Source organism: Chrysemys picta, chromosome 15 (genome assembly GCF_011386835.1).
Source record: "Chrysemys picta bellii isolate R12L10 chromosome 15, ASM1138683v2, whole genome shotgun sequence".
In the NCBI taxonomy this organism is placed as follows: domain Eukaryota; kingdom Metazoa; phylum Chordata; order Testudines; family Emydidae; genus Chrysemys; species Chrysemys picta.
This window is the reverse complement of record NC_088805.1, coordinates 9,606,670-9,619,199: the sequence shown is the minus strand read 5'-3', so window position 1 is coordinate 9,619,199 and position 12,530 is coordinate 9,606,670. Positions and strand designations below refer to the sequence as shown.

Genomic DNA, 12,530 nt, shown 5'->3' with positions numbered 1-12,530 from the left:
GGCACTTCCAGAATCAGTAACATGGTTTGAAATCCATTTTTTCTATTTTAAAAATTCTCTACAGTGAGATGAAAATAGTAATTTTATCTCCACCCACAATTAGCTGCACGTTGACTTCATTCACTTGCCAGTGTTTACATTATTTAAAAAAAAATTAAATTGGTGGGTCTGCCTATAAAGGAATAGAAATTATTCAGTTTTCTTCCCTGTGAAATGACCGTCAAAGCTTGAGTCATAGTACAAGATACTTTGATACTGAAATGAATGGGCATTGCCGTTAATAAAACTCAAACGCACAATAGTTTTAATTTATTTGAAAAAATTTAAAATAAGCCTTTGGCATACATCTATATACAGATCATTAAAACAAGTTAATCTGATCCTCATGGCTCTTCTGGATGTGAGACTCCTCTCTTGAGGAGTGCTTCAGCTTAGCATATCATGTATACCTGGCTTCATTTCGTTGAATGATTTGATTTATATTGCAAATAGAATAGATATGGGCCAGATCCTGAACCCAGGGTGGTGCTTATTACCGTGACTAATTCCATGAAAGTCAATAGGGCTCTTCAGAATACTTCGCGCTCTCCCAGTAGTGAGTGTTTGCTGCATCAGGCCTTCTGGGTACAGAATTTTTTCCCCTTGCTTCATTGTCCGTGCCTGAAGAAATATATAGGATACACTTGTTCCTTAGAACACTTAACAATGTATCCTCCTGACTATTTGGGGGAGGGGGCACATTCAAGGAGGCATTTTAAGTTCTGTCCTAAGTAGGGATGGACTCTAGCATGTGCTGAAGTGCTTTCCTGAACTGGGATCTATGTAAGGACCTGATCCTATTCCCATTGACTTACTGGGAGCGCGATAAAGCCCTTAGTCCTCCCGTTATTCCTGTTTATGAATCTGAAAGGTCTAGAGGGTAAATCTTTGCATGAGGTTTAGGCAGGAAATCTCCAGTAACAGGAGTAAGAATTCCTTCCTCCTGGAGTATCTGCTTATTTATGCACCTTATATGTTCATCTTTACTTAAACTGTATATAATCTGCAAATTGGCTGCTGTTTAAATTTGATTATGTTGCTCCTTGGATTACCTTGTGTGTGTGTGTGTGTAAGAGAGAGAGAGAGAGTGAGTGTGTCTGTGTGTGTACGTACACAGGGAGGGAACAGGTCAGTTACTGTTTGTGTGACGCTATTTCACAGTGGCCCCACCCAAGATTTAGGCCCTGTTGTGCTAGGCACAGGACAGATCCTGCCCCAAAAGGCACCTAGTTTAAACAAGCAAGACGGACCAAAAGCTAGGAGGGAAAATGGGCAGAGGGGATGAAGTGCCTTGCCCAAGGTCCCCTAGCAGGTCAGTGGCAGAGATGGGAATAGACCCCAGGTCTCCTGACATATAGTCTAATGCCCTACCCATTAGCCCTCCCGCTCTGAGTTGATCTCTGATTTGTGTGTGTGTGTATGTGTGTATATATATTTATATATAATATTTATATACATATAAATATTTGTCAAGTAGAACAGTGACCATATTTCTCCATATTCTGTGCTTGGCCGAGTCCTGCACTCCTGCCGATTTTTATAACCGTTGAATGAACCATTTCACCATCTGAATGCTGTATGTCAGGCTGCCACATGGCTAGCTTGCTCACTTATGTTGATGTGGCTCATGTACAGTGCATCTAATCAGCGCTAAATGAATTTTGGGAGCTTTGGTACCTAACGGTGTGGAGGACGGGGGAAGAAATGTCATATCAGGTGATTTTTAAAGTAATAATTACAATGGCTCATGTTGTCTGGTAAAACATGTATGGTGCTGTGTCTGAGGCCACATATATCTTCTCTCGTTTCAAAATCAGCATGACTTTGTTCGCCGAGACCGGCCGCCCCGGGTCCTAATTGACCTAATACAAAGGACGAAAGATGCTGTACGCGAGCTGGATAACCTTCAGTACCGGAAAATGAAGAAAATCCTTTTCCAGGAGACGCGGAATGGGCCGCTGACGGAGTCTCTGGAGGAGGAGGAGGTACTGTTGTTTGTAATTACATCGACAGTGCCCAAAAGCCGGCTGGGTGCTTTCCGGGCAAGTGGAATGCTGTGGTTGCTGCCCTGAGGAGTGCGCGCCGTGCGGCTGTAGATCGTTAGAGTGCCATGTGGTTCAGCAGAGATGGAGTGAGGACGGATAGGGGCGACAGCTCCAAGAGAAGACAGTTACATTAGGTTAGGCATATGCACATGTTGGTGGCTTGAGAGCTCAGTTTTGGACTTCTTTCAAAGGAAAAACTTTTTTCTTGAGAGCTCCACAGAAGAAACTCCTTTTAAGGAGGATTTTGAAGGAGAAGATAGCGGCTTCGCAGGCGGGCCAGGTCAGAGAGGGAATAGGCAAGGTTTTAATGTGGAGCAGTGAAGCTGGCTTGCCAAACAGGGATTCGGAGATACTTTGAGTGAGGGAAGTAAATTTTCCTAAATCCCCTAAGCTGCAGTTGTGGGGCAGGTTTGTTCAGGCATTCTCTTACAGCTTGGCCTCTTAACTTGCTACGTGCTGTTAGATTAGACCTCCACCGCCGATCTCAGGGGCACAAGATTAAGTCCAAAGTGGGTTCCTAACAGCATTTGTTTGTGTGCACACTTTATAAATGGATGCCAAGAAAACTCTGTGAGGAATTAAATATATACATCTAAGTCATTGTCGTCATTAACATGAGGAGATTCTGCCTTTGGATTGTGCCTGTCCCACATCCCACTCACCTGGGACTGCCAGAATCTGGATGCGTTGAGCTTTCAGGCACACTACAAAGCTCACCTGTGGAGGGAATGGGATGAGGGTGGCATGGGGTTATTTTATTGGCATGATATAATTGTTGTTGAGCTGGATTTAATAATAATTGTGTGGACAGCAGGTTTAATGGGATTTTAGTGGTGGTGGTTTTAAATCCTGTAAAGGGTGCCAAGAGCTTGATATGGGAGCTGGTGGTGGAAGAGGAGACCAGCTGACCTCACTCAGTAGTGATCTCACCAGCTGGTTTAAAGAGAGTCAGTAATGGGTTTTGATCATCTGACAAAAAGAGAGTAGCTGCAATGGAGAGCTCTTTAGGGATGAAGAGCTGAAATTGGGAAGCCCAAAGGGAAAGTAGAGGAGAGCTGCGGGATCATGAAAGCCACCCCTTCCTGGGAAGGGAGTTCTACCAAGACATAGTCTCTCTCAGTGGCTTAAAATGTACAGCTGGGGTTTATGAAGGGTACAAATGAATGAACTTTCAAAAATGATGTGCTTTACCTTCAGTGACTGATGGCCTAGACCAGGGGTCGGCAACGTTCGGCTCGCCAGGCAAGCACCCTGGCGGGCCGGGCCAGTTTATTTACCTGCTGACGCGGCAGGTTCGGCCGATCGCGGCCCCCACTGGCCGCGGTTCGCTGTCCCGGGCCAATGGGAGCAGCGGGAAGCTGCGGCCAGCACATCCCTCACCCGCGCCGCTTCCCGCCGCCCCCAATGGCCCGGGACGGCGAACCGCGGTGAGTGGGTGCCGCGATCGGCCGAACCTGCCGCATCAGCAGGTGAATAAACTGGTCCAGCCCGCTAGGGTGCTTACCCTGGCAAGCCGCGTGCCAAACGTTGCCGACCCCTGGGCTAGACTCTTCTTTTCTAAATAAAGGAAGCCTGTTCAAGAACACCATCGCAACGTTTCTCCAATTGCTGAGACATTTCTATCAATTAATTGGCCTATCACGAGCCGAAAATGAAATCGGATAAGCAGAGATGCTTTTTTTAAAAAGTTCTTTGATGCTAAAAAATGAAAACCACTGTTTGATACACAAAGCCAGGCATAAAATTAAAATCTGATTCCGTTCAAACCATCAGCCGTAAACAGCCCAATTAATCAGTTTGCAGTAATTGACACTAACTGTGCTTTAGAGAAGGAAACCAGTGATTTGTCAATTAATATTAAAGGAAGATTATTTAATGTCACTTGATATGAGCACATTTGGATAAACTAATATCTAATGGTTTGGTGCATGGAAAACCTTTTCCATTGAGCCCCTTCATATTATGTGGCCTTGACTGTGTGTATCTTTTTCCTACAATGCAGCAGGCAGATGTGAAGGGGAGAGGTCAAAGTTCAGCAAACTGGGGTTAATTTTTTGGGCCAACTAGATCAGTTGTGCTATTTTGGGAGGAGGAAGTGTCTTGGGCTCAGAGGTGGGAGCGTCTGTGCTGAGATACAGGGTGGCACTTCTGAAGAAACACCTGCCTGTATTTCCAGTTGGAGCAGTGCAGCCAGGGCTGTCTGCTGTGAAGGAGAATGGCAACTATGCAGTGGTAGCAGCAGCAGCGCCAGCCACGCTAGGTAGAGCGGGGCAGGAGTTTCCATTCTAACCCCCCTGTTGTCAGTCACTTAGAATTTTCCAAAACGTTCAGACCGAAATTCCCAGGCTCTGTCTCTGCCCAGGAGTGTTCTCCTCCTCTTCCCCCGCTGGTGAAAGTCTGAACAAAATCATTTCAAGGACAGCAAGTAGGGTGTAAGGGGAGTACTTTTGCCATTGTAATGTAATGTAATAGCTCTAGCGCTGGGGTTAGAGTGCTGAAATGTATCATGATAATAGCCATCACCAAGAAGTGCCGTGGAGTATTCCAATAAAATTTGGTTTTTATATCACTGAATTACAGTCCACAGCACGTGTTGCACTGAGTTTTCTCACTAAGCTTGTTCAGTGTGTCACTAAGGGAGGCCATGTCGCACACGTATGCATGGCTAACTCAGCAGTACAGGATAAAAATGAGCAAGGATGCACAATGAGTGAAGCTCTGGCCTCAGTCACTGCTCATCTTGTTAGCAAAAGCTTCCTAGCTCCTAAAACCCACCCTCAAGGGGGAGGGAGGGAAGGGTTCCCTCCAACAGGCTTCCTAGGGAGTGCAGGAGATGTGTTCCCTATTGTGAACATCGCTGCGTATATATCCAATGAGTTCCACATCTTGGAGCTTTGAAACTTTTTTCTAAAGGAACTCCCATCCAAAACTATCAGGAGAAAGTTAAGGTTGCGTGTTTAGGCACTCAGGTCAGGAAGTGAGAAAGTTTAGGTTGTATGTGCAGCCTCAACGCTGTCCTTTGTGCACATGCATTCTGGAATTAAATACCCATGGAGTGTTTCTCAAATGCTGCGGTATAATATGCGGTTTCTTCTGCCGCTTTAGAGACGCATGTGTAACTTGGTGTACAATTGTTCTTTCTCGTACATGTGTATCACTGTCAAATGGGATTTTTTTAATTTGGTTTAGGGTAATAAAAAGCACCCATACACAAACTGAGAGCTCTGCCAATTACTTAACATTACAAAACTAAATACAAATTTCAGTCAGCTAGCCCTTCTACCAAACAGCAGCTCTTACTACAGATAACAGCCTATTAATTGACTAGTAAAGTCCCTCTCCCCAGCTCTCTTCAAAGGCCAGACCAAACAAGATGGCCCTGCAGTACGCACTGAATTTTGGCTAATCAGGGCTATTGCGGACCAGAGATTGGAGAGCATTCCAGAGCCCCAAGGCCCTTGTAGAGAATTATCTCCTCTGCTGATAACCCTTTGACTTAGATGACTTTATATAAATTCTCTTCTCTGTAAGCCGGTACAGGTCAGACTAGCCCATTATGGTTACCCAACTGATGCAAGCCCACAGGAAGGAAAAATATTGCAGGATGCTACTTTTCTGTATTTAAGTTTGTAGAAAAAAGGGCATGTTCTATCGTGGCGTTTGAGAAATAATTGTGAGATCATGTAATTAAATGTATTGTAATGCTTTCACCCATTGTAGTACAGCCTCTTCTGCGGAGCAATTTAGCTGTTTAAAAGTACGCAGCACCTGCATAAGAGCTTAGGATACTCGATGTATCTTAATAGAAACTACAAGCATCATTTAAACTGACAGAATGTCATTTCTGTTTGGCCCGTACATCAAGGTTAAAACCCCCGCTCCTGGGAAAAGTGCCGTGGGATTCTTAAGGGATCACAAATAGTCGGGACCCCAGTTTTTACATCTCCGATACACAGCACCTCAGCTCATCGTGGCTGGAGCATTATTTCAGTACAGGCTCTGAGGGAAAAGTGCCCCTTTCTCAATCACTGGCACTACTTACAGCAGCACCTCAATGTTCCCTGGAGAGTTCCCAGTCAAACACTAATTGTGTCCAGCCCTGCTTCATTTGAGAGAGAACTGGCTTGCAGCCTCAGATGCTATGGCCGCAGAGGACAAAAGAGAAAACTGACTGAGAGCCTCTGGTAACCTTAGGGTGATATCTGGTTTGGCCTTTAGGAGGTGAACAGCAAGGAATTTAGGTGCTGGGAAATAGCGGCAGAGAACCTGTAACTGCAGGATTGCAGAGCAATGTTGGGCACTGCAGGAATATGCATTAGGCAGTTCATCTCCTGCAGTGTTTGTAACTCTGGTACCCCTTGTTTTGCAGGACAGTGAGCATGGATCAAACCTGAATCGGAAGATGGACAGTCTGGGCAGCAACCATTCCATCCCGAGTATGTCTGTGAGCACGGGCAGTCAGAGCAGCAGTGTGAACAGCATGCAGGAGGTCATGGATGAGAGCAGCCCTGAACTGGTCATGATGCATAACGACGAGAGCACAATTAATTCCACGTCCTCTGTGGTGCACAAGAAGGTATGTTCTCCGGGGCTCTCTGCAGCTTCATGCAGCGGTTCAGGTTCCTTAAGGCCCAATACAGCAATGTGTAGTGAGTGCCCTCGCTAACTTGCTAAGAGCAGGAGGTTCAGCAGACTCCTGTGGGATCGAGCTCTGTGTGTTGTTTCTCTTCTGGCTTTGAGCTTTGAAAATTAATCATAAAAAGCTGTTGGTGTGACGGCACTGTCGAATCCAGCCACCGAGCAGGTAGGTTCTCTGCATGCTTCCTCACCCAGCTCTGCATGTGCCCCTTCATCCTTGCCTGCAACACCTCGTAGGGTTCCGATCCTCGTTCTCCTCTGAGCAGTTGTGCCACATTGTGTGTTGTGGTTTGAAGTGGCCTCATCTACTAAGGCACCACTTAGCAGTCACAGTTTGTGACCAAAGTCTGAGTTGTACTTGGATCCTTCCTCTGGACAGGAGCATTGCACACTGAAGCACACCTGCGAGGTAAGTTTTAAAGCAAAATTTCACTCCGCACTGCTCTTTGAGTCTCTCTTTCACGGATTATCTGTTCTCCTTATTAAAGTGGCAGCTTCAGAGGTGAAGTCATCTGGATACAGGCCAGGCGCTAGCCCTGCACTCGCCATTCAGAATTAACTTTTACATAACCCTAGTAGTGTCCGCAAATGATGGACAGTCAAATCGAGGTGGTTGCTGTAATTGATTTTACAAAGAGTTTTAAAGTATATATAGTGGTGTTCTGCAGCTAGAGAAGCTAACATCCCACTGTACAGTGCTACAATAGAAGTGTGAATTTCTCAGTGGCATGAGAACCGCAAAGCCTAGTTTTAACCATTTAAATGCTTATTCTTCTAAACAAGCTTGTCTAAAAAAATAAAAATAAAACTGCAGTTTGTCATTGAAAATGACAACACCTGCAATGTCAGACTTTTCTCATGTGCTCTCAATTGTACCTTCAAGCAATAAATTACCAGATACGTATATTTATAAAGGTACTGATAAGGAAGTAGCATAATTTAGTTCTAGTTTAAAGAGTACTCCCGGATTTACTGTCTCAAATATGCTGGAAACCCCACCTTCAGCGTTAGTCCTTTTTAAAGAAACGGTGGTGAAGTGTGAAACATCAGTTCACATATTCCCCCTAATGGAGGGAAGAAGAGAGGCTTTATGCTGTCCCTGATCATAGCTGGAGCTGCTTCTCCTTCTATGTAGGTTTCAGAAATTAAATATTTTTATTCTTACTTGTTACGTATTTGCATGTATTGCCCAGATATACAAGATACACTTTGAGGGGGATGATGTGGATGTTTGTTTTCATAAGTTACAATGATTTTACTGGCTTGTAAATGTCACTACAGCTCATGAAAATAAAATGTGTGCAGCTCCTATCAGACATGAATTGCATTTATTTTAAACAAATGGAGTAGCTCTTCATTTTAAGAATATACTTTCATTTTGTGGTAATTTTACAATACTTCCTGTGTATAAATACAGGATGATTGGTAGGGTGATGGTCTAGTTTTTCAGGATTTGTATACAGCTGTCAGTGTCTGGTGCTGAGTGTCTTCCATCTCAAGTAATGCCAATGAGAGTTTGGTGCCTAACTCCTTAGACCTTTTGCAAATTCCCACTGTACCTCTTGGCTTACATGCAGTGTTGATGCAGTGCTCATGACTGAAGACATGTATATTACTGATGGCACGGCTATGACAGGTATACTTGTCGTCCGGGAGAATAAGCTATTAAAACATCACAGGCTGGCAAAATTACATAAGGATACTAATGTTTTAAAGGAATCCAGCTTAAAATATTATAAACCTGTCAATCTCTTCTCGCACACATTCCGCTTAAAAGTTTATAATAATTCAGTGGTGTCATGAAAACTACAGGTTCCATCATGCAGTTCTCCTTCCTGGTCTGAGAGGCCAGTCTGGATAGGAGCTGCAACTGATTCCATTTTCTGCAAATTAGAGGCAGGCCTTGGGTTCTTGGCAAGACACCAATGAAGTCCTTGGTTGAGCAAAGTTTGGGTGCCCCTGGCAAAGATTCTAAGCGTCACAGCTGTTACTAGCTATTTTGAATTCTAAGTGAAGCATAAGAAGCAGGCCAAACCCCTTGCACTGGCATGTTCATCTCTATTAGACAGCCGTAGATTTTTAAAAATAAAGAAATGGAGCATGCTTTCTGGCCAAAAATAAATGAAATGACCTTGTGTTTCTCATCTAGCTACTCTTGGGATTTGTGGGTAATTCGCTCATGCCATCCTACGTTTGTAAACATCATTAAGCTCTGCAGTGAGAAGGTGTGTCCAAAGCCCTTCCTAGGCACGTAATCTCTGACAGAGAATTAAAGCCGTGGCTGTCAGTAGCATCTAAGCTTGTGTTTAGAATAAAGGCCCCTTGAGCTCATGTGCTAAAAGTCCGGCAGAGCAAGACTGAGTTTGTAGATAGGAGTGTAGGGGAAGGCTGCCCCTCTCTAGGCAGGGTGGGTAGTTTTAATATCCACTCTGAGCCAGTTGTCACAGCTGGTACCAACAGAGCCCATGACACACAAACGGGCGAGAGTGACGGACAGCCGCACGCCTTCCACCGCCTCCCTTTTCTGAATCGCATTGCAGCTGTAGGACCTCCTGAGGGAGCAGTCTGCTGGTGCAGTGACCAACACCACATTTCTTAAAAGAAGCCCAGGGGTCTGTCATGTCTCCATCCAGTTCCCACAAGCTACCTGGGAGCTTTTTCCTTCCCAGTGTTTGCATCTGTGTATGCTGTGTTAATCTAGCTAGTGTAATGGAGAGGCATCTCACTAATTTACTAGCTGAAACGTGGATCAGTCTCTCTTTAGAGAGAGTTGAGTAACTACTTCTGTAGCCAAAGATCATGTTACTTATGGATATACATTCCCCAGGTCATCTCCCTTTGGAAGTGGAGTCAGTCATTCACTCAGGTTACGGATTGCAGGCAAAATGACATCTCGAGTGCAGACCAAACAGTTGTATCTTAAAGGGGGGAAAAATTGTGCCAGGTGCACTCTGAATTTGTTATATGCTTCTAAAGCCACATGACCCAGGAACAACAAAGCCCAAATGCCATCAGTGAAGGTATCCTAAAGCAAAGTAAGGATGAAGATCTGTGTCTTTGGAGGACAGAATGTTGTTTCCTTGCTTATGGCATCCAGATACTATTTTGCTGTGTGCATTAGAAATGCCAAGTGTTGATCAGGTTTGATTTGTCCATCCTGCATAACCATTTGCATGGTACCCCAGAGATGCTCTCTGCTACTCGTTTGGACTCCTGAATAATGCTAGCCGGGGATGGCATTTGAGAATTGCCTTCTTAGGGTTTAATCAGCAGTTACAGTTGCCTTTATTTTATAGGGAGGAATAGATGCTGGTGCCATCGTAAGCATAAAGCACCAAAACCCGTTGCAGTAATGGCAGCAGGAAGCATGACTATGTTCCAAATGCCGCTTTCACCATAAAACATGTTGACTGTGGCGGTAACTCTTCACAGCCAGACAGAGCACACGGTGTGTCCCTTTCGGCATTAGCTGCAAGGGGACGTTTTTGGTGTATTCATATTTACCAACGTGCTGTTCTGCAGCATATCAGCGCCCTTCCTTTTCGGCTCACACACATCATAGATGACTTATTGTCAACCACTCCATCAAACTGATGCTGCAATCATGTGTCTTGTGGTGTCTTGGTAGACATAGTCCTAGCTAAATATGCCAAGTGACAGGACTTGGAGCACCTCCTTGGGAGACTAGATCACAATATTTCAGCTAGATTGGGTGTAATGAGGACAGCGTTTTTACTACAAATAAAGGCGGTGTCTTTTTTTTTTTTTTAAAGTATCACATTCCACATTGTTGTTTTTGTTCAGCCACAATGCAGAGCTGCTGATGATGTGCTGCTACCAACACTAAGCACTTAGTGTTTCGTCATAATATTATTTCACTGGTGAAACCTTTAGGATGTCAGATTGTAAATAGTTTCAGAGTAACAGCCGTGTTAGTCTGTATCCGCAAAAAGAAGAACAGGAGTACTTGTGGCACCTTAGAGACTAACAAATTTATTAGAGCATAAGCTTTCGTGGACTACAGCCCACTTCTTCGGATGCATATAGAATGGAACATATAATGAGGAGATATATATACACACATACTCGTTTGTATAAAACATTTTTAAAACAAGGGTTCTGAAAGGAGAACATAAATTGTTAAGCTCCTCAAACAAAATCGACTCCTCTTTTCTCTGCCCAATGGCCTGTTGCAACTTAACTACAAATGAAAACAAAATACGTTGTATAGACATGACTCCTCGCCGCTCCATGATGCGTATGTGGCATCCTGGCTGGATCCAGTGATGGCGGGGATACTAGGTGCACAGCCAGTCTGTGTGGAGTGGATGGGATATATAGGGGTATGTTGCCCTACAGGCTGAGGTTTCTGATTTACCCCTAGAGAACGAGTAAGATCTGATGGGATTTTCCTTCCGGTTGGGAAGGATGAGTGGGACTTTTGGAGCCTCTGGGCTGCGTGTGGAGAGTAAGATGTGATTCTGTACTTGCCCGCCTGCCTTGAACGATTGCAAGCATTCGTATCCAAAAGGGCTCTTGTTGAAAGTGACCCTATCTGCAGGTTGTTGATACATCCAATGTGTTGTGCTCAGCTGATCGTTTTATTCCTCCCCCCTTTGAATTCTGGGAAATGGAGGAGGTTGTCACAGCTTGGTTGTACATTCCCTTTAGGGTCCTACCCATGGTTAGTTCAGTAGCACTCCCCTTCATATTTGTGTCTAGAAGGCTGGCAGTTCTGGTGGTCTATTGGATACTGTTGTCCAGGTAGCATCTGTCCTCTTGAACTGTCTGAGGGGAATTTGCTTGCTGTGCTACTGCTTGTTTCCCCTAGCATCAGTCAAGATACAAAATGTCGGTGAATGCTCTTTTGAAAAGGAAAGCTTGGGAATTTAGCTTCTTGCTGAGCAAATGTGATCAGCGTTGATGCAGTTTTTCTACGTATATGAATTTCTCCCATCAAATTTCTCAGCTAAGATCATGGAGACTTTTCTCTAATGTTGTCACCTTGATTCTTCGCACTTACATATGCCTGCTTCACCTTTCACAGAATTGCATGGGCAACCATGATTTTATGTACTGAAACAGTTAAGGCAAGCTGTGGGTCTGCTCATGGTCCCATCAAAATCAAAGGCAAAATTCTCATTGACTTCAGTGTGAACAGGCTCAAACCATATATACTTAATATGTTGAGTTCACCTTTGTTTCATATATAACTTGCTCATCCCCAGTTATTGCTGGCTTCTGCTCGGCAGATATTTTGAGCATGTGTGCGAAGGTTGTGTTTCAGAAGTGTGTTCTGGTCCATGCAGCTGTGAATAATGCTCTTGGGCATGAGTCCATTTAAAAAAAAAAAAAAAAGACCCGATTAAGCTAATTCTCATGTGTGTGGTCATGAAAAAACTTGATCAGACTATGTGGTCGGAACAGTGGGGGGATATTGTTCGCACAATATACTCAGTAATCTGAGTGCTGTGAATATGGAGATGTCCTCAGAATGTTGCACTAGTGTAGTGGGTTAGCCTTTAAAGATTGTTTTTCAATGAGCAGAGAGGAGGAAGGATGGTCTTGGATTGATAGCACTGGACTGGGACTCTGGCATTCAGTTCCTTACTCTGCCAGTGGGACCTTGGGCAAGTCACTTCACCTCTCAGTGCTGCAGGTTCCCATCCATAAAGTGGGGATGATAGTACCTTACTGCCTCATAGGTGTGCAGTGTGAATAGTCATCATTGCATAAAAGGTGCTCAGATGCCTGTTTGGATCCAATGGTCTGGTTGTAGAGGTTGGCCTGAGATGCCAAGTTTGGCTT

General features: G+C 44.4%; 1 protein-coding gene across 6 annotated transcripts in view; it reads left to right on the top strand.

Moving 5' to 3' along the window:
- TAOK3 (TAO kinase 3) overlaps positions 1 to 12,530 on the top strand; it is a 150,106-nt gene that overhangs the window by 108,417 nt on the left and 29,159 nt on the right. For all 6 annotated transcript variants that reach the window (XM_065567825.1, XM_065567828.1, XM_065567824.1 and 3 more), the window contains exons 12-13: positions 1,857 to 2,024; positions 6,454 to 6,660. In XM_065567825.1, the coding sequence (XP_065423897.1) occupies positions 1,857 to 2,024; positions 6,454 to 6,660 (375 nt within the window). The remainder of the gene's footprint in view (positions 1 to 1,856; positions 2,025 to 6,453; positions 6,661 to 12,530) is intronic.